Source organism: Bufo gargarizans, chromosome 5 (genome assembly GCF_014858855.1).
Source record: "Bufo gargarizans isolate SCDJY-AF-19 chromosome 5, ASM1485885v1, whole genome shotgun sequence".
Lineage (NCBI taxonomy): Eukaryota > Metazoa > Chordata > Amphibia > Anura > Bufonidae > Bufo > Bufo gargarizans.
The window spans coordinates 8,626,603-8,646,577 of NC_058084.1; the positions used below are offsets into that span (position 1 = coordinate 8,626,603).

The 19,975-nt window shown below is 41.0% G+C and overlaps 1 protein-coding gene across 3 annotated transcripts in view; it reads right to left on the minus strand.

Moving 5' to 3' along the window:
• Window positions 1–616: 616 nt before the first annotated feature.
• Window positions 617–19,975, minus strand: part of LOC122938304 (cytochrome P450 2G1-like) — a 40,865-nt gene continuing 21,506 nt past the window's right edge. For 2 of the 3 annotated variants that reach the window (XM_044293722.1, XM_044293721.1), the window contains 9 exons: window positions 11,332–11,524; window positions 6,764–6,926; window positions 5,798–5,947; window positions 4,735–4,895; window positions 4,438–4,614; window positions 4,132–4,273; window positions 2,263–2,450; window positions 1,919–2,060; window positions 617–1,381 (listed from right to left, as the gene is read on the minus strand). In XM_044293722.1, coding sequence (XP_044149657.1) covers window positions 1,200–1,381; window positions 1,919–2,060; window positions 2,263–2,450; window positions 4,132–4,273; window positions 4,438–4,614; window positions 4,735–4,895; window positions 5,798–5,947; window positions 6,764–6,926; window positions 11,332–11,511 — 1,485 coding nt within the window. In that variant the 5' untranslated portion in view covers window positions 11,512–11,524 and the 3' untranslated portion in view covers window positions 617–1,199. Of the gene's footprint in view, window positions 1,382–1,918; window positions 2,061–2,262; window positions 2,451–4,131; window positions 4,274–4,437; window positions 4,615–4,734; window positions 4,896–5,797; window positions 5,948–6,763; window positions 6,927–11,331; window positions 11,525–15,846; window positions 15,858–19,975 lie in introns of those variants that run through there. The other variant, XM_044293724.1, reaches the window with a different exon arrangement.

Sequence of the window (19,975 nt, forward strand, 5' to 3'; positions counted from 1 at the left end):
TAAATCAGTGAAGTTTTCGGTGGGTCAGCGGATGGAGATTCAGGTAGGTCTTGGAAACCAAATATTCTTTCTTCTAGTTCTCAAGAGGGTTAAGGCTTTATTAATGTGAGCAGTGTGGTGCATAGCATGGGACACCAGGGGCGCAGAATGTGTCACAATAGCAGAGCACAAGATTTCCAGGCATTTTACTCTGGCACCTGTTTGTTGCCTTTTCTGTCTTAATACATGGCCTGATGAAGATGTGATGTCTCATCGAAAACCATTGCCTTTATCTGATATTCTATATATAATAAAGAAAAACATTTCTTTATATACCTTCCTTGGCAGCACCGGCCATTTTATTTTTGTTCCTGCATTTTAATATCGGGGTTTGTCCTTCATCGCCCGTATTGTCCTGTGCTGCAGTCAAGGACGACTACAACAACAGGTCAATGCGGTGCCACACAGCCTCCCTCTACCCTCTGGTGCTTTATCTTCTGATAAGTTGGCACTGTGTGTTTTTTCATTTATAAATGTACAGACGTACACACATTTTTTTTCCTTTTTATTTCATAAACAGATTTTTTTTATTTTTTTATCTAGGTATTCACCTAGCAGGTGTCTAGGAATTGGCTATATTAAGTATAGCAGGGTTTTTAGTTTGTAAAATATACAAAGAGTACTGTATATCATAGTATATGTTTTCACATATTACAGGTGTTTCATCCTTAGAACAGTCTACATATATGACAAACTCATGTTATTCATTGAAAAGATTTAAAGGGGTTGTTTCACTTCAGCAAATCCCATTTGTCATGTAGACAAAGTGAAAACATACACTTACTAATGTATTGTGATCGTCCATATTGCCTCCTTTGCTGGCTGGATTCATTTTTTCATCACATTATACACTGATCGTTTCCAGGGGTTATGACCAGCCAGCAATCCAGCAGCGGTGGATAAGTGCTGGCCTCTCCGGTGGCCGGGACCATAGGAGTGCTAATAGGCACATATGCGCAGCAGCTCCGGTCCTTGCCGACTCATGTGCTCCTCAGCAGTAGCCATAACCTCTGGAAATGAGCAGTATATAATGTGATGAAAGAAATGAATCAAGCCATCAAAGTAGACAACTTTGTCTACATAATACATGCCTTTTGCTGAAGTGAGACAGCCCCTCTAATTACTAAGAAATACATGAAAGCTTCCTTGGAGTACTTTGGTCATCTAGGGGTCACATACATCTGGTAGGTCCTTGGTACTCCTCCATTTTTGTTTGGTTCTGGGGTTATTTCAAGATCCTCGGGAGCCACTTCTGATTTCAGGTAAAATTTTTGTAATATGGTGGTAAGGAAGAGGAATATTTCCATCCGTGCCAGACCCTCTCCAATGCAACTTCTTTTGCCTATGGTAAGAAGTGTCATATAATGATAATTAGTTTGATATATTTCTATTAGAACAATGGTGACCAACTCATTTACTTATAATGTGGTCTTTTGAGTCCCGCAGAGGTGACCATCATTTTGCATGCAGCTCTGCTTTTTCTGTCTAATGTTATGGCATAAATTTAAGCTAGAAAAGAATATGGTCACTGAAGCTAGAAGTTATGTGGGGACTGTAGCCCATCCATTAAGGCACTTGTAGTTGCCTATTTTCTGGTTAACTTTTTTATGGTGCAAATATGGTTGGGTAAATGTGCCCTACATAAGTGTTATACCTAGAGTTTGTCACAACCCTGGCTAAATGAGATGTCAAAAGACATGGCCACATTGGAAGCCCCCACTGTATTGGCAGTTGACCAGCTTGTTGCACTGAAATCTTTGCTGATCGGAAACAATCACTATCTCCCCCAACTTGACAAAAAAATCTGGCAAATTATGACAAGCTATGGAATATATAGCATACTAATATATACTAGTGCAACAATTCTCATAAACATTACCTAGGGAGAAAGGTACAAAGGCCTCATTCTTCTGGAAGCTGCCATTGTCATTCTGAAAGTTTGTAGGATCAAAATCTTTCGGGTTCTTAAAACATTTGGGGTCCTTCAAGACGGAGGTCAGCAAGGGGAAGATAATAATGTCCTGCAAACATGAATAAGTGAGTGTGAACATATATGTAAATATGTATATATATATATATATATATATATATATATATGCACACACATTTCAAAAGCACCAAGATATCACAGGGTTTTGTAGGGTTCACTATCATATTACTTTCCTTCTGTTTGTGAGCGGCTTCTTGAGGCTTACATAAAGTCAACAAATATAGAAAGCTAACCTTGGGAATGTGGTATCCTCTGAATGTCGTGTCTTGGCTGGTTGAGTGTGGAAGTGCCAAAGGTGTGATGTCAGCAAACCTCTGAATTTCATGGATAACAGCATCCGTGTATGACATCTGGACTCGATCTTCTACTGAAGGACATTGATTCTGGCCAATCACCTGATCCATCTCTTCATGAATTTTTCCTTTTGGCAAATATTAAAAGGTAATAGACACGTCATTTCTCTTTTGCCTAGTTTGTAATGGAGTACAGTATGTGTTACTGTAGAGCCTTGTAGCATTATACTGTATAGAAATGGCTACATGGTGCAAGGGAGATGGTCATTTTCAAGTGCTAACATCACCATATATCTACTTTTGTCCTGGATTAATCCATGAAGTGAATACGTAGTAAACAGTTCATGTTCGAGAGAGGTCTGATGACCACTAGAGCTTCTATGGATGATATCTATTTGGAATCTAGAATTCCCTTAGAGATAGTCATATTATCTCATAGGACCAAAAATTAGATGCTAAAACTTGACCAAAGTGTTCAGATTCCCTACGGCTCCACCTCAGGTGAAATGTGGCACTATACAAGCAATGAGTTGTTTGTACAATACAGGACAGGATCAGCAACAATACAGGACCAGGGATCAGCAGCCTCCGGCACTCCAGCTGTTCAAAAACTACAACTCCCAGAATGCTTCATTCACTTCTGTGGGAGTTAGAAGAAGAGCCGAGCATGTTTGCATGCTGGGAGTTATAGTTTCACAGCAGCTGGAGTGCCAAAGGTTGCTGATCCATGGTCTACACTTTGGTCAAAAGATTAGGACCCTGAACAGAGGAAGTGTCTCTTTTAACTCACAATTGCCAAATAGGGTATATAAATTGTGAGGGATTAGCTCTTTTTCGGCTGTCATTCTCACAATTATCTTCACAACAGCAGGTCCAAACGTGAGGTTTATTTTCACAGCAACAAAACATAAATTAAACAAAACAAACACCTGCCCATCTAGGCACTTGCTAATACAAAAACACAAGCCTTGACTCACCTAGATCAAGCGCTGTTCACATGTGGAACATAAATGCACCTTTCTCCAGCCATACAGTCCAGGTGATCCTTCAACACCTTTTTGGGGGATTGTGGCCCAGTAGTCCTCCCGACTCTGGCCTCGTGACCCTTGTTCCCAGGCGTCACGGCATCCCCCAACGTCCTGACTAGCACCTAGCCCCATGGCCCCTCAGCCAGCCCGGGTGAGACCACTCGTACAGCGCCTGCAGCAGAACTTTGTTTCCCAAAGACTCTCTCTCCCCTGACTGACAGTCTGGGCTGGGCTCTTTTCCCAGACTGATTGTAGCATCTGGTGCTGCCTCAGACCTGATGACTGACGGAGAAGACATGGAAACATGCCATAAATCTCCCCTAGCAGCTATGAGGCCTGTCACTAAGGCCTATGCGACTAAGAAAATTTCAGGAAAGACGAACTAGAGCAGCTGAACTTTATTTGGGGTTAATCGGAGGCACTTTGAAAGATGGCAGGTGTATGCTGACTCCTATTTAACATGATTTTGAATGTGATTGCTTAATTCCTAACACAGCTACATCCCCAGTTATAAGAGGGTGTGCACACTTATGCAACCACATTATTTTAGTTTTTTAGTTTTCTTCCCTCCACCTAAAAGATTTTAGTTTTTCAATTGAGTTGTACAGTTTATAGGTCACATTAAAGGTGGAAAAAGTTCGGAAATAATTTATCTTTGTCTATTTTTTTTTACAGCACAGAAACCTGACATTTTAACAGGGGTGTGTAGACTTTTTATACCCACTGTATATGATAAAGATGACCCATTCTGATGATTCTGAAGGTTATTAATAAAGCTTACTTTGCACATCGGGGTATTTGAGCAGATAGAGTAAACCATATTTCAGGGTTGTGCTTGTTGTTTCTGTACCAGCAAAGAAGAGGTCTATGACCGTGCCAAATAAATTATCAAAGTGGAATTCCGTTTTTGGATTGTTCTTGTCCTGTAATGTCACAAAGTATTTGGTATTATTACATATGTCTATCATAGGCATTTTGATTGGTCAATCCTATATTGGGCTATATATAGATGCTATGAGAACTACAGTAGCTTGCTTTCTTTTGTACTAAAACACTTTACATATAGAAGTAAAGTGTTAGGCATCACCTCTTCCATCTTTATTAAGAAGCAGTCAATGAAGTCTCGAGGACAATTAGGATCAACTGTTGCTTTGTGGCTTTCCAAGGATTCTGCCACAAAGTCCTTCAGTTTTTCCAGATTTGTAAATATCTTTTGGTGGGGTCCGGGAAGAAAGTGGAGAGTCTTGGGAAAGATGTTGAGGAGCTGAAAAATGAGAGGAGGAAAAGGCTCTATTAGTACAGTCCTGAATATATTATGTCATTGGTATTTGATATTCTTACAATCTCCTGATCCCACCAAGAGTTATGGAACATGTTAACTTACTATTCCCCAAGCGGAAGACATAAGTAGGAACATTTCTTTTAGTAAGGTAAGAAGTGTCTTGAACTTATCATCTTCATAGTCAAAACGTTCTCCAAACACTATTGAGCAGATAACATTGGACACCGCCAAGGTCAATAGATATGTTGGGTCAAAGGGCGTTCCTGCAAGGAAATATCAATATTTGTTTAATTAATGACTTGAGAAACCTGTTGGCTGAACACTCGGCTGTTATTTCTCCCACGCATGTAGATCATGTAAATGTAGTAAATGGGGAGAGGCATTGCAGACACCTCTTCCAGCGACTCCTGAAAACAAAATGAGTGGTTGAAATCCAGTATGCCTAATGCTTAGGGTACCACCCCTGAGGAAACTCACCCCTGTGGAAGCCGGATTCTACCGGCGATATGCATGGGGCGCTTTTTCCCTGCACCCAGGCCCACCTAGGTAGTCCTCGTATGCTTACCTTGGTCAGGTATAAGATTTTTGATGTCTTATTATTATTGATCATGCATTTATTGTGCAATGGTTAGTATTTGTCTGCTATAAATGATTTCATGTTGTTATTTTGGACTACATACATTTTGCCCACATTTGTGGCTTTTGGTGGGAGCTGGGTATATGCTTGGTCTCATTTTATACCAGCATATGGTTTATTATATTGTATACAATTTTGTAATAAATAAATAAACATTTATACTATAAAACAATATGCTACAATGTTTTATAAATAGCTATAAACTAATAAGCATGGAGATTAGGGAAAAAAAAAAACATGAAAGTGGTGCAACACCTGTCTGCAAGTTGAGTTTAGTATTTCAGCTCAGCTCCATGCATTACAATAGAGCTGAGCTGCAATACCAGGATCGTTTTTTTTTCTTTTCTACTCTTGTAGAACCACTTTAAAAAGACTTGATTCCAACACAGCTAAACTAAATCACCAGCATTCAATTCAAGCCTCCATTAGGAGACCCAAACCTTTCAAAGTTATGTCTCAAGTTACAATTCAATTTTTTTTTTTTCCCTGGACACATAACAATCTATTATTCTGTATATATGTGCTGACCTCCATTCTTCTTAATCTCTTCCACCAAGTAACATGCCTCCTCTTGTATACGTTCTTCAATGCTCCTCTTCCCCATACCAAAATTTCTCAGAGTAGTAAGAGAAAACCTGCGCAGCTGTTTCCATCTTTCACCATTGCTCAATATCACTCCTGAGAATAAACAGCAATGCACATAGTTAAACACATACTTTTTTGCCGAGATTCTGTGCTGGTGATTTTTTTAACATTTGTTTAAAGTGATTGGTGCTTTACTTTCTGATACAGAGCTCCAAATCACCTGCATAGCTATAGATTTAAAACATAACGTTCTAACTTCCTGTAGCTACCACCAGGGGGAGTTCAACCTATAACACATGCAGAAAACTACTGAGCTCCCTCTAGTGGTGGCAGTAGGTAGCTAGGATATTTAAAACACACTGTACTGCAAATATGGAGAATGTAGAGCTCCGTATCAGTATAATGTAACTCTGACTGTTAGAAGAAGAAGACATATTTAGAAATGGAGGGAGTCAGACCCCCTTCCCCATCTGATTTTGATGATCTACTCTGAGGATAGATTATCAATATTTTAGCACTATCCAACCCCTTTAACATACCCTATTCACTTACTTGTGACTCACCTCCCAAAAGCTCACGCACCCTCTTATTTTAATGTTTTATCTCCTCTACCTGTTTCTTCTACTCTTCAGTACTCATGTATGTGCTTCTTCTACACCCTAGTCATCTCATTGCCACTTTAACAAGCAAAGGACATGAGCTCTGTAATGGCAAACTCTAATACAGTACCATGTTCTGTAACATTTGCATGGAGTTTGTATGTCCTACCCGTGTTTTCTTGGGTTTCCTCCATGTTCTCCGGGTTTACTCACATTCCAAAATCATACTACGTAATCATAAATGTACAACCCTGCAGTACATGTTGGCTCTGTATACAAAAATAAATTAATGTAAAGACCTTTTACTTACCACAACCTTTAAAGAGCAAATTACCCAATTCTGAAGGCCCTCTGACACTAAACATATCCCCATTGTCTATCAAAGCCTCTTTCACACAATCATAGCCAACCAAGACCACCGCTGGTGCACTGGACAGGTAGATGGTGAACACCGGCCCATAGGTCTCACTAATCTGGAAGAGAAAAATAGGAAATAAGGTATATTAAATTCACTTTCCTACCTACCTTATACCAACAGTATGTTGATATTGGCTCATGGGACTGGTATTTCAGACTTCAGTTTCACAAGTTCTCTCTTTAGACAACCTTTTGAAGGGTCACTTGATTATAAGCTGATCTCAGTTTTCCTCTGCTGAGACTCCCAGCAATCAGTTGTAATCTATGGGGACACCTGGCAGTGAGTGTTAAGTTTTACTGCAGCACCACCACAGGAGAAATTAAACATAACACACAGCCCATTCAAATCAATGACTTGTGTATAATGCAGGACAGGCCTGGCCCTACAGAGGATGATTTACTCTTTCTAACCATTCTATATTCTTGGTCAAGAGATGAGAGTCCTAAATAGTGTTCAGCGAATAGAAGACAAATGAATGGGTAGAGATACATGGAGCTAAAAACAATAATAAATTACTAATAGGAGTTTACTATAAACCACCTAATATACCGAGATAGACAAGGCGGCAAATCATAATGAGGTGGTTATTATGGTGGACTTCAACTACCCAGATATAGACTGGGAAACTAAAACTTGTACATCTCCTAAAGAAAACAGGTTCTTGGCAATAACCAAAGACAATTACCTCTCCCAATTGGTTCAGGACCCGACTGGAGGGACGGCCATACTGGACTTAGTATTAACCAATAGGCCTGACAGAACAACAGACGTGCAGGTTGGGGAACACCTGGGAAATAGTGACCATAAAGTAATAACTTTCCAATTATCATTCAAAAGAGCGTTTCTACAGGGAGAAACAAAAATACCAAACTTCAAAAAAGCTAAATTTAGCCAACTAAGAGAGTCCATAGGCCTAACTAACTAGGACAAAGTACTCAAAAATAAAAATACAGCCACAAAATGAGATATCTTTAAAAGCATCCTAAAATCTCATTGTGAGAGGTACATACTGTATGGGAATAAAAGGTTAAAGGGAACCTGTCACCTGGATTTTGGGTATAGAGCTGAGGATGTGGGCTGCTAGTTGGCCACTAGCACATCCGCAATATCCAGTCCCCAAAGCTCTGTGTGCTTTCATTGTGTAAAAAAACCGATTTGATACATATGCAAATTAACATAAAAGAGTCATATCTTTCTTGTGTGACCAGAGAAGAGTCATATTTTCAAGCTCTGACTCATCTCAGGTTAATTTGCATATGGATCAAATAGGTTTTTTTTTTACACAATAAAAGCACACAGAGCTATGGGGACTGGGTATTGCGGATGTGCTAGTGGCCATCTAGCAACCCATGTCCTCAGCTCTATACCCAAAATCCAGGTGACAGGTTCCCTTTAAGGAACAAAAAGAAACCAATGTGGATAAATAGAACTGTAAAGAAAGCAATAAACAACAAAAAGAAAGCATATAAATCACTAAAACAGGAGGGTAGCACGGAAGCACTGAAAAACTATAAGGAAAAAAATAGAACATGTAAAAAACAAATAAAAGCGGCCAAACTAGAGACCAATTAATTGCCAAAGAGAGTAAAACTAACCCTAAAATATTCTTCAATTATATAAATGTTAAAAAGTATAAATCTGAAGGTGTCGGCCCTTTAAAGAGTAATTAGGGGGAAGTTGCAGAGATCGACGAGGAGAAAGCAAAGCTGTTAAATATTTTTTTCTCCAATCTATTCACTGAGGAAAATAAGCTGTCAGATGACATGCAGAATGTAAAAATAAATTCCCCATTAAAAGTGTCCTGTCTGACCCAGGAAGAAGTACAACAGCGACTTAAAAAGATTAAAATAGACAAATCGCCAGGACCGGATGGCATACACCCCCGTATCCTAAGGGAATTAAGTAATGTCATAGCCAGACCCTTATTTCTGATATTTTCGGACTCTATACTGACAGGGAATGTCCCACAGGATTGGTGCATGGCAAATGTGGTGCCAATATTAAAAAAGGGCCCAAAAACAGAGCCTGGAAACTATAGGCCGGTAAGTTTAACATCTGTTGTGGGTAAACTGTTTGAAGGTTTAATAAGAGATGCTATCTTAGAGCATCTCAACGGAAATAAGCAAATAACGCCATATCAGCATGGCTTCATGAGGGATCGGTCATGTCAAACTAATTTAATCAGTTTCTATGAGGAGGTAAGTTCTAGACTTGACAGCGGCGAATCAATGGATGTCGTGTATCTGGACTTCTCCAAAGCATTTGACACTGTACCACATAAAAGGTTAGTATATAAAATTAGAATGCTCGGACTGGGAGAAACTGTCTGTAAGTGGGTAAGTAACTGGCTTAGTGTTAGAAAACAGAGGGTGGTTATTAGTGGTACACACTCAGATTGGGTCACTGTCACTAGTGGAGTACCTCAGGGGTCAGTATTGGGCCCTATTCTCTTCAATATATTTATTAATGATCTTGTAGAAGGCTTGCATAGTAAAGTATCAATTTTTGCAGATGACACTAAGCTGTGTAAAGTAATTAACACTAAAGAGGACAGTATACTACTACAGAGCGATCTGGATAGATTGGAGGCTTTGGCATGTAAGTGGCAGATGGGGTTTAACACTGACAAATGTAAAGTTATGCACATGGGAAGGAATAATGCAAGTCACCCGTACATACTAAATGGTAAATAACTCGGAAAAGGAGCTAGGAATTTTAATAAACAGCCGACTAAACTGCAAAAAACAGTGTCAGGCAGCTGCTGCCAAGGCCAATAAGATAATGGGTTGCATGAAAAGGGGCATAGATGCCCGTGATAAAAACGTAGTCCTAACACTTTACAAATCGCTAGTCAGACCACACATGGAGTACTGTGTACAGTTCTGGGCTCCTGTAAACAAGGCAGACATAGCAGAGCTGGAGAAGGTCCAGAGGAGGGCATCTAAAGTAATAACTGGAATGGGGCAACTACAGTACCCAGAAAGATTATCAGCATTAAGGTTATTCACTTTAGAAAAAAGACGAGGGGAGATCTAATTACTATGTATAAATATATCAGGGGTCAGTACAGAGATCTCTCCCATCATCTATTTATTCCCAGGACTGTGACTGTGACGAGGGGACATCCTCTGCATCTGGAGGAAAGAAGGTTTGTACACAAACATAGAAGAGGGGCCTGGATGTATTTCTGGAGTGTAATAATATTACAGGCTATAGCTACTAGATGGGTCGTTGATCCAGGGAGTTATTCTGATTGCCTGATTGGAGTCGGGAAGGAATTTTTTATTCCCCCAAAGTGGGGAAAATTGGCTTCTACCTCACTTTTTTTTGCCTTCCTCTGGATCAACTTGCAGGATGACAGGCCGAACATGATGGACAAATGTCTTTTTTCGGCCTTATGTACTATGTTACTATGTTACTATGAATCGACTTTGATACGAATTTCAGTAAAAAATTTGATTTGCTGTGAAGCTGAATTTCCTGGGGGTTCGTGGTAACTAATCTATTTTTCCTGAAATGGCGGTAAAAAAACCTCATCTATTTCATCTATTTACTCGTGAAGAAGCTGTTGTGGTAATTTTAATTACAGAAACTGTGTCTTCAATCAAGATGGCTGCAGCAACGGCCTCTCCACGATCAAATGGATAAGGTGAGTATGTTTTTTTTTAACCGGATAAATTGCTAAAAGACCTTAATTTTAATCTCAAATGCCTCGATCAGCAATGAACGTGGCAACTGAGGAGTTCAATGATGGGACACAGCGCAATCTCCATTCATACAAAGGAATGTGCTTTGTGACAGTAATTTTGAAAGCAGGGTTTTTGTGTGCATCATGGGATACTGATGAAGACGGCTCTGACATGAAGCACAATGTATGACAGTAGTGCTGGATCAGTTTTCTGAGGCATTAAACAAAATAGATCCGGTGCCCATTGACTTAAAATGGTTTCAGTGCCGGGTCTTGTTAATTTTAGAGATAATACAACCGGATCTGTTCAAAACGGATGTAGCTGGTTGTATTATCATAACGGAAGCATTTTTACTGATATAAGATTTGCTATATGACTAATTACAGGCGGTTTATCTGCCTATGTAAAAGGATCCTAATCCAACGTTATGTGTTGTTGTCCCTTCTCCCCCCAACTAAACCAGGTTCAATCCCCGGGTAATGACATCCCCCCACTCAGTAGTACATCTGAATACATAAAAGTTTGTAATATATCTAATCATAGCAAAAAATAAATACAAATCTGGTTTAGTGGCCAAAGAAACCATCATCTGTAAAAAGTATACCGAGAGATGCAGCTACATTTCTCTGCATAGGCTGCCTCTAGGATGAACAGGTATTTCAGAGTCAGATCAATGAGCTTACTGATATAGTGAAATCTCAAACCAATAAATGGACGACCATGCTGTTGATTTGGACATGTGGCCATCGTAACACAGTCCTGATAACTCACCTTCATCAAAGACTGGGGCATTTCTTTAGTGCTCACGTGCAGCAGGGTGCCCAGTATGGGCAGTGGTGGTGGTCCGGGGGGCAGATTTTTCTTTTTAAGTTTCCTCCTCCATGTGAAAAAATACAGGATAAGGCTGACGAAGACGGCGAGGAGAAGCGTCCCTGATACTCCCAGCTCCATTGTGAATATAAACCTGCGATGTTAGAGAAAAATATATTATAGTCACTGCATATAGGAGTGTTCCCTACACCCTGTGACCTTTACACCTGTCTGTCCAACGTTCTCCATATGCAAAGACGCAATGACATTACTACACTTACAAGGTAGTGATATGCACAGTGATAACGTATTCGGTAAAACTCTGCATTGGAAAAGACATGCAAGGACTTACATGTCCATGTGATAAGTGGAGATACTAATATCATGTGTTAAACATTACAGTCTATAATAACCTCTCATGTGGAACAATATGGGAAAGGGACAGGAGCATACAGAGATCTCATATGGCACCATAGCAAAAGTTAGACGCTGGTCTTAATAACCTCTTGCGCTGGCGCAAGTTATGTAGAGGAGCTGACCTTAACTTTGGCGCATCTGCTGCTGGTCTAATAGTAAGCCAGTTTCCTTGCTGTAGACCCAGCGTGAGCGGGGAAAAGCCGCAGATTGCAGGGAAAATAACTTCTGCGTATATCTGACAGTAAATTACCTCCTTAGTATGGGCCCTAGCCCCATCCATCTTCCCAGTACATGTGTGTCAAACAGTGACAGGCCACAAAGTGGAACATCCCAGAATTAATAAAATTTTGATTATAAAAAAATTATAATAAAAGACGGTCACCCTCCATCTCACCTACTTAGTCTAACATGTACATCAGAAAAAATGGAACAGGTGCTTCATAAATGTGGTGCTCATTCTGAACACCTTATTTCTCAATGCATTTACACCAGACAAATGTCTTTAGTACATTGATGAATCTCGCCCCATACTTCTCTAAAAGTCATTGCTACTCTTTGGATCAGGAATGGGGAACCTACGGCCTGCAGGCCAGAGGCACGTAGACTCGCACTATGACCTGACGCTGTGCGCTGTCAGGTCACAGTACAGTGCGGCAGGAAGAAGACCAGGGAGGGTAAGTGAATCTGCCAAGTGGCAGCGCCGTTCGGAGCTGGAGAGGTAAGTTTATTTTTGTATTTATTTATTACTGATCTGATGTCTGATCGGGGCTGATCTGAGGGTGGGGAGGGTCTGATAGGGTCTAATCTGAGGCTGGAGGGTTCTGGTGAGGGATGATCTGATGCTGTGGGTCTGATCTGAAGCTGGGTGTCTGATAGGGGTCTGATATGAGGCTTGTGGGCCTATTGGGGGTCTGATCTGAGGGTGGGGGGTCTGATCTCAACACTGGGGGTTTGATGAGGGTCTGATCTGAGGCTGATGTAGGCTGTTGGAGGTGGGAGAAGATCTAAGGCTGAGAAAGAAACAAAGACAGGGACCTCCCCGAGATAAGATTCGCTGCCATTAATGCCAAATAAAGAACTAAATACATAACATATCTGTAAAGAATAAATCAAGGCAACTGGACTAACTGTAGATTTCTTGAAAACGTTTTACTCGTTCTTCCAACGAGCTTTCTCAATTCTGAGTGACTGTACAAGAATTCTCTGGGAATAAATATGTAACTGAATCAACATCTAGTAATTATACCCAGCATGGGGTCAGAGGTTATTATACCCAGCATGGGGTCAAAGGTGTTGATTCCATTATCCTAATCAGAGTCAGTAGGTGATAATGACCTCCCAGAAAAAGGTGTCAAGACAGCATTGTATGTGGCAGACAATTGATGTCTAACCCCTCCGCCTCTATTCAAGCTTGGCTTCTCCATTTTTACGTAGATGGCCTACTGACTCCAATTAGGATAATGGAATCAACACCTTTGACCCCATGCTGGGTATAATGACCTCTGACCCCATGCTGGGTATAATTACCAGATGTTGATTCAGTTACATATTTATTCCCAGAGAATTCTTGTACAGTCACTCAGAATTGAGAAAGCTCGTTGGAAGAACGAGTGAAACGTTTTCAAGAAATCTACAGTAAGTCCAGTTGCCTTGATTTCTTCTTTACAGATATACCATGACCTGGATAAATGAGAACCTTCACAGACATTAATACATAACATTCTCAACTTAAAAATTAGACTGCTACATGTGGTCAAAATGGCACCTGTACTACTTGTAGTATATAGTGCAGGTGCCATTTTGTGCTGCAAAGATACATCCCTCTAGATTTTTTTAAATTGAAGCGCAAATATAGCCGTCAAATTTTTAAGTTGAGAATTTTGTATGGCCCCTGAACGATGTTACAAATATGCAAATGGCCCTCGGCAGCAAAAAGGTTCCGCACCCCTGCTTTAGATAAAATATTACAAAATGCCTGCAGTCACCACTAGGAGGAGATCAGTGCATAGGAATTTATATAGTCATCATTCAAAGCTGTAAAAATCTCTTTCCCCCTAGTTGCAGCTTCTTTAATATGAAATGTTTTCATGTTGGGAACAGGAGAAGCAGTTCAGTTGGCCCTCACTTGGCTCATTGTGTCAGGTTATCAGGGGGATGGACTTGAGTCTGTCCCCTAATTAGTCAGTTTGAGACAGTTTGGCCAACCATATCTTAGATCTGCACCCCTCTGCCCAGAAATTGCAGAAGCATTTATCAAAAATCTCTTTGCATGTCTATGGTTCTGCTGAGAGAGAAAAAGAAAGACAGAGAATTACTACCTTCATCATTGCTGCTGTCCATATGCTACTATTGGGAAAGAATATGCTTTGGAACTGTGCCTTGTTATTGCAGGATGAACTACTACTTCCATTTTGTACTTTAATAAAGAGATACTTTATTTATTACAACCAAATAGCTTGGATCCTGACTCCACCGTCCACTAGCCACTTCAACTGCTATCCTGCCTTGCACCCAAACACCTAACACCAAGGGTACCCTAACAACCACCAGGCAGAAGTCCTAACTACAGGGAGTGCCCCAAGCGTAAAAAGGGTGTGCCATCCAGTCACTGCATGGCCCCAGTGCAGAGATTGCCACAGTGATCTGTGACGATTACCACCACCCTAAGAGCCACAACTATCCCAGCCTCCCTTTCCTTTCCTGGGCTTGCTGCACAAGCAATACAAATATACTGATAGGTTAACATCTTATGAAAATTGGCCCTAGCAACTGAAATCCACCACATAACACCATTTCTGTTCTTCGTGCCGCAGTGTGCTGTGACCGGACGTTGCACAGCATGCGGAGCCCTGCAGAAGACCAGGAAGTGGTGAGTACAAAGGAAGCGTCGGGAGCGCATTCACCGCATCCTGGTCCTCCTGTACTAATAAGCACTTTCATAAAAGAAGTGCTCATTAGTATTCGCCTCATAAGACATGCTGACATTTCCCCCCACTTTGAGTTGAAAAGGTGCGTCTTGTAGGGCAAAAATATAATAAATTATGCCACAATATATTGTGGTCTGATTTTTTTTATTTTACTCTGGTCTGGTGTCAGTTATTTGGACTTAATGTGCTTGTAATATTTAGGGGGTTTGGTCTGAGATCCGATTAAAATATGAGGAGATGAGGTGAGTTTTTTAAAATTATTTTTAACCCCTCAATGGCCATTTTATTTAGCATTCTGTCTTAAGAATGCTATTATTTTCCGTTATAACCATGTTATAATGGAAAATAATAAAGTAAAGTTCGGTCCACTTGATCACGCAGCTTGTGTCCTCTTCTTTCTGCAGGACCTGCAAAAGGACCTGCGATGACATCTCTGCGCTCACCATGTGGTGAGTGCGGTGATGTCACCACAGATCCTTCTATCTTCATTCAGCAGGACCTGCGATGACGTCACAGAGCTCATCACGTGATGAGCGTGGTGATGTCATTGCAGGTCCTTTTGCAGGTCCTGCAGAAAGAAGAGGATACTAGCTAGCTGCGCGATCAAGTGGATGAGGTGAGTTTTTTAAAATTATTTTTAACCTCTCAATGGCCATTTTATTTAGCATTCTGTTTTAAGAATGCTATTATTTTCCATTATAACTAGGTTATAATGGAAATAATAAATTCACCTGAACACCGAACCCGAACTTTAGTGAAAAAGTCCGGGTTTGCAGTTCGGGTTCGCTCAACCCTAGTCATGAAAACGCAGCCCATCTTACTTTGTATGCATACATAACACGCTCACATCCCAACTCCATCCTAAGCATAAAAAAGGACATCCTGTTAAAGGGCCAGCAGTGTATAAATGTATGTTTTAAAAGAATGTTTTATATATTTTAATAATTAACCTATAGTTTCTCTAGGTAATCCTAAGAAAAGGCTTTTTCAGTTGATAACAGAAAACAATAGATTGCATTCAAATGCAGAGAAAATAGAGATAAGATTTCAAGTGTAGTGTCCCTTTAAGAGTCTTGGAGAATGGAAAAATGGTTTCTAAAATAGTCTCTGAAGAGGAGGAAAATGTTCTCACCGGGATCCGGATCTCTGACCTCCCACAGGTGTGCAACAGGAGGAGGAAGTATCTGCTGCTGAGGTGTAGGCAGGCACCCGCTGTCGTACACTTAATGACTTCTCTCGTCAGTGTGACTACCTCCCTCCCCCACGTGAGCAGGAAGCAGTATCATATACAGTACACGCAGGTCTGTTGCTCTATGGAGCTTATATAAAACCATCACATGATCTACTCCAGGGTTTCACAATGTTTTTAGCACTATGGAACCCATAAAAAAAAAAATCTCAGGGGACTCCTACCAAGATTAAAAAAAGGCTAAAAACAAGTACCAGAAAGCGGATAGTGCATTTGGATTTTTGCTATTAGTAGCTGAATCGTTCAGGTTTTTTTTTGTTGCTGTATTTTTGTTTTTTAAAATATACAGTATATAAGCAAGTAAAGCTCTCTGGATCCAGCATAGCCGGATGTTACTGCAATGCCTGTCTGCTTTATTGACTATAATGGGATCTAGAGGATATCTGGCTGCTATACGGCAAATATGCTGGAATTTGGCAGGAAAAAATTGTTACATGCAACTCCTAGGAGCATGAGGAGGGCGTTTTTTCCAAGTTGTACATATGGTTTCAGTTTCAGCAGAGGAGAAATCCACCGTTCAAAGCAATTCTCAAAGTTTAATTTAGTGTTTGGTTGGTCGGATTCTCCTGTATATTTGAACATGCCATATGGGCATTGGCCACCAAATAGTAGTTTAAGAAAATAAAATTGATAACTTTAGTGTCTCTTCGTGTACAGCAGGGGCGGGGAACCTTTTTGCTGCCGAGGGCCATTTGGATATTTGTAACATTGTTCAGGGGCCATACAAAATTCTCAACTTATAAATGTGATGGCTATATTTGGTCAAACATATAAGTGACTTAGGGGTAAGTTACAGAAATTGCTCTTCAATAAAAAAAATCTAGAGTGATGTATTTTTGCAGCACAAAATGGCACCTGCACTATATATTACAAATAGTACTGGCGCCATTTTGACCACACATAGCAATCAAATTTTTAAGTTGAGAATGTTATGCATTTAGTTCTTTATTTGGCATTAATGGCAGCCAAGCTCATCCTAGGGCGGGGTCCAAAGAGGGATTCATCCAGCTTTAACTCTCCTTGCCGCTTCCCTGCCTCTTTTTTTGCAACTGTCTCTGCCTTTGTCCCTTTCTCAGCCTCATATCAGTCTCCTATCAGACTGCACAGCCTACATCAGCCTCGGATCACACCCCCATTAGTTCTCCCAACCTCAGATCAGACCCCCATCCGACCCTCCCTAGCCTCAGATCAGCCCCAATCAGACCCCCCAGCCTCAGATCAGACCCTGATCAGATCGCCCAGCCTCAGATCAGGGCCCCCAGTCTCAGATCAGACGACCCCTATCTGATCCCCAGTATCAGATCACACTCCACGAGCCTCAGTTCAAACACCCCCAGCCTCAGATCAGACCCCTATTATACCCCAGCCTCAGATCAGACCCCCCAGCCTCAGATCAGACCCCCCAGCCTCAGATCAGCCCCCATCAGACCCCCCAGCCTCAGATCAGCCCCAATCAGACCTCAGATCAGACATTTAAAATAAATAAATAAACTTACTTCTCCAGCTCCGGACGGTGATGCCACTTGACTTACCCTCCCTGGACTTCTTCCTGGCGCGCTGCCGCGCTGTACTGCACAGCGCACAGTGTCAGGTCATAGTGCGCGTCTACATGCACTACGTCCTGACACTGTATGTGTCAAGACACAGTTTGGGGCCAGAATAAGACCAAGGAAGGTGAGTACAGATAGCAATGTGCTGTTCTCACCTTCCTGTGCCTCCCACATGCTAATGACCGCTTCCATAATGGAAGCGGTCATTAGCATTTTTACAATATGTTCTGGCAGGGAGTTGGGTGCCACATGAAATAGTCATGCGGGCCGGAGGTTCCCAACCCCTGGTGTACAGTAACTGTGTGAAGTAATTCTCTTATATGCCATAATGGAATGACCATCATTGGCGATGAGCTACATTTACATGCAGGAATTGTCTCCTCTGTGTGGGGAATGCTCATCGCCTTAGTTTTTGGGTAGTAGATCGCTGTTTAGACAGAATGATTTGCTGCCTAAAAACAATGATTTTGGCTAATTTTGCAACTTTGTGCAAAAGTTGTGTTGGTTTACACTTTACTTTTTAAGCCATGTTCATGATCTGTGTGCTTCATCGGGCATGCTGATGTTTGAATCATTTATGGGACCAACTGATCATCTACATTCGATTGATCATCCGTATTCTGGTCAATATGACTCTTAAGTGTACGGCCAGCTTAAAAGATCTACTCTGAAGATTGCTGTCAGTCAAATGTTCGATTGGAAGACACCTAATTGTTTCGGCAGCCATTCACACACATGCTTAGCTTTCACTAGAGCTGCAGCGAACTTGTGTGACCTATCATTCCATTTACATGGAGGCACAGGTCCCCTGCCCTCATGATTGGTGGAGTTCCTTGTGGTTGGACCCCCTCCAATCAAATATTTATCTCCTATCTTGTGAATAGGGGATACATTTCTATCTTAGCACAACCCCTTAAGTGTAATGTACCTGGCCACTTTACTACACTCCCTGATTTTTGGGTAGTGTGAGCACTGAAGGATGATTGCACATCCATAGGCGCTTATTTGCACCATCCTGAGATACAATACAACTGAATAATCTTTTTATTATCGCCAGCACATCCCTGAATACACAGGGAGATGTGTCGCTGATAATCATGGTGAAAGATGCCCATCAGTCAACAAATTAGTGCTTGCTCATTCATCGGCTGATCGACTGCTCGACTATACAGGCTAATTCCTCGCTAGCGTTCATTTCTGATAATTGGCTTGAAAACCGTGCAGTCTAATAGGGTCCTTAGTCACACGGACTTATGTTATGACATCTCATTGCAAGTCTATTTAATGCAGCTTATGTTTAAGAACACAACATAGGTGTGCACAAGGGTCCTACTGCCTGTAGACACATTCCTCAGTACTAGCAAAGTTTTAGAACATCCTATACTTTAGTCAACTGTATTGACTTGGAGAAATCACCTGTAGGTCTGAATGAAAGCTGAAAGCAGCTGTCTAAAAAAAAATCACACCAAGGATAATATTCGCCATGGAAGATAGTGATCATAGTGGGGCATATGCAGTACCGCAGAATAGAGAGCTTGCAAACAGTTCTAGTCATGTAATGTTATCTAATATTATTTCATATTTTAATGTGTTGTATTTCCTCCATCTTGTGCATATGTGGAAAATTAATGAGCCAGCTGGAAGGATGTAGGGAGTTCTATCTACAAAGCCAAGGTAGTTTGACGTGCAAGAGAGTTATGTTCTCTCTGCGTTTCGGGATGCGCTGCTAAAGAGGATAGGATGCTGTAGAAGTTTTTAACCATTAAAAATTCTGTTAGTATAGTGCGGAAATTTTCCTTATATGAATAACTAATCGAAACACTAGTTTCGATTTCCACCCTTTGGCGGGGTGCCTGATTTGTCTATGTTTATCTGTAGTGTTATAAAGATGTTTGCTTGTGTGTAATAAAGGAGAGAGAACCTGACTCAGCAGTGTGTCTGTGTCAGCTCTCCGAGCGCTCATATATCCAAATCAATTGGGACCCTGACAATCATAGAGGTAGGGTTTTGTTCCCCAACAGGACTTGAGATCTGTCCCTAGCTTAATCTAGGCAGTTGTATGTAAGGAAGTGAATAGGAAGTGAAAAGAAGCCACATTTGTTCACTCCTCAGAGAATAAGGCCATTATCCAGAGAATCACTATCTCTGAGAAATTCATCTCTACTTCACAGTACTCCAGTGAAGAAGAAAGAAAGATAAAGAACTAGAAGGTCAAGAATCTGCAAGGCTGAGCACTGAAGTCAGTCAGTAAGGTATTTGCGGTTTAATGCTGAAAGAGACTTCACTGCCATGAGAGAGACGTTACACCCCTCACACTTGGACACATATTCTTAATCCTGTAGTCCTCATCTAGGAATTACAGCCACTATTGCAAGAATAATATTACCAGCCATAGATTTTGCAGAGAGTGACTTTAAAGAGACAGAGGGAAAGAGTACTACAAATATCATCCTTGATTAATT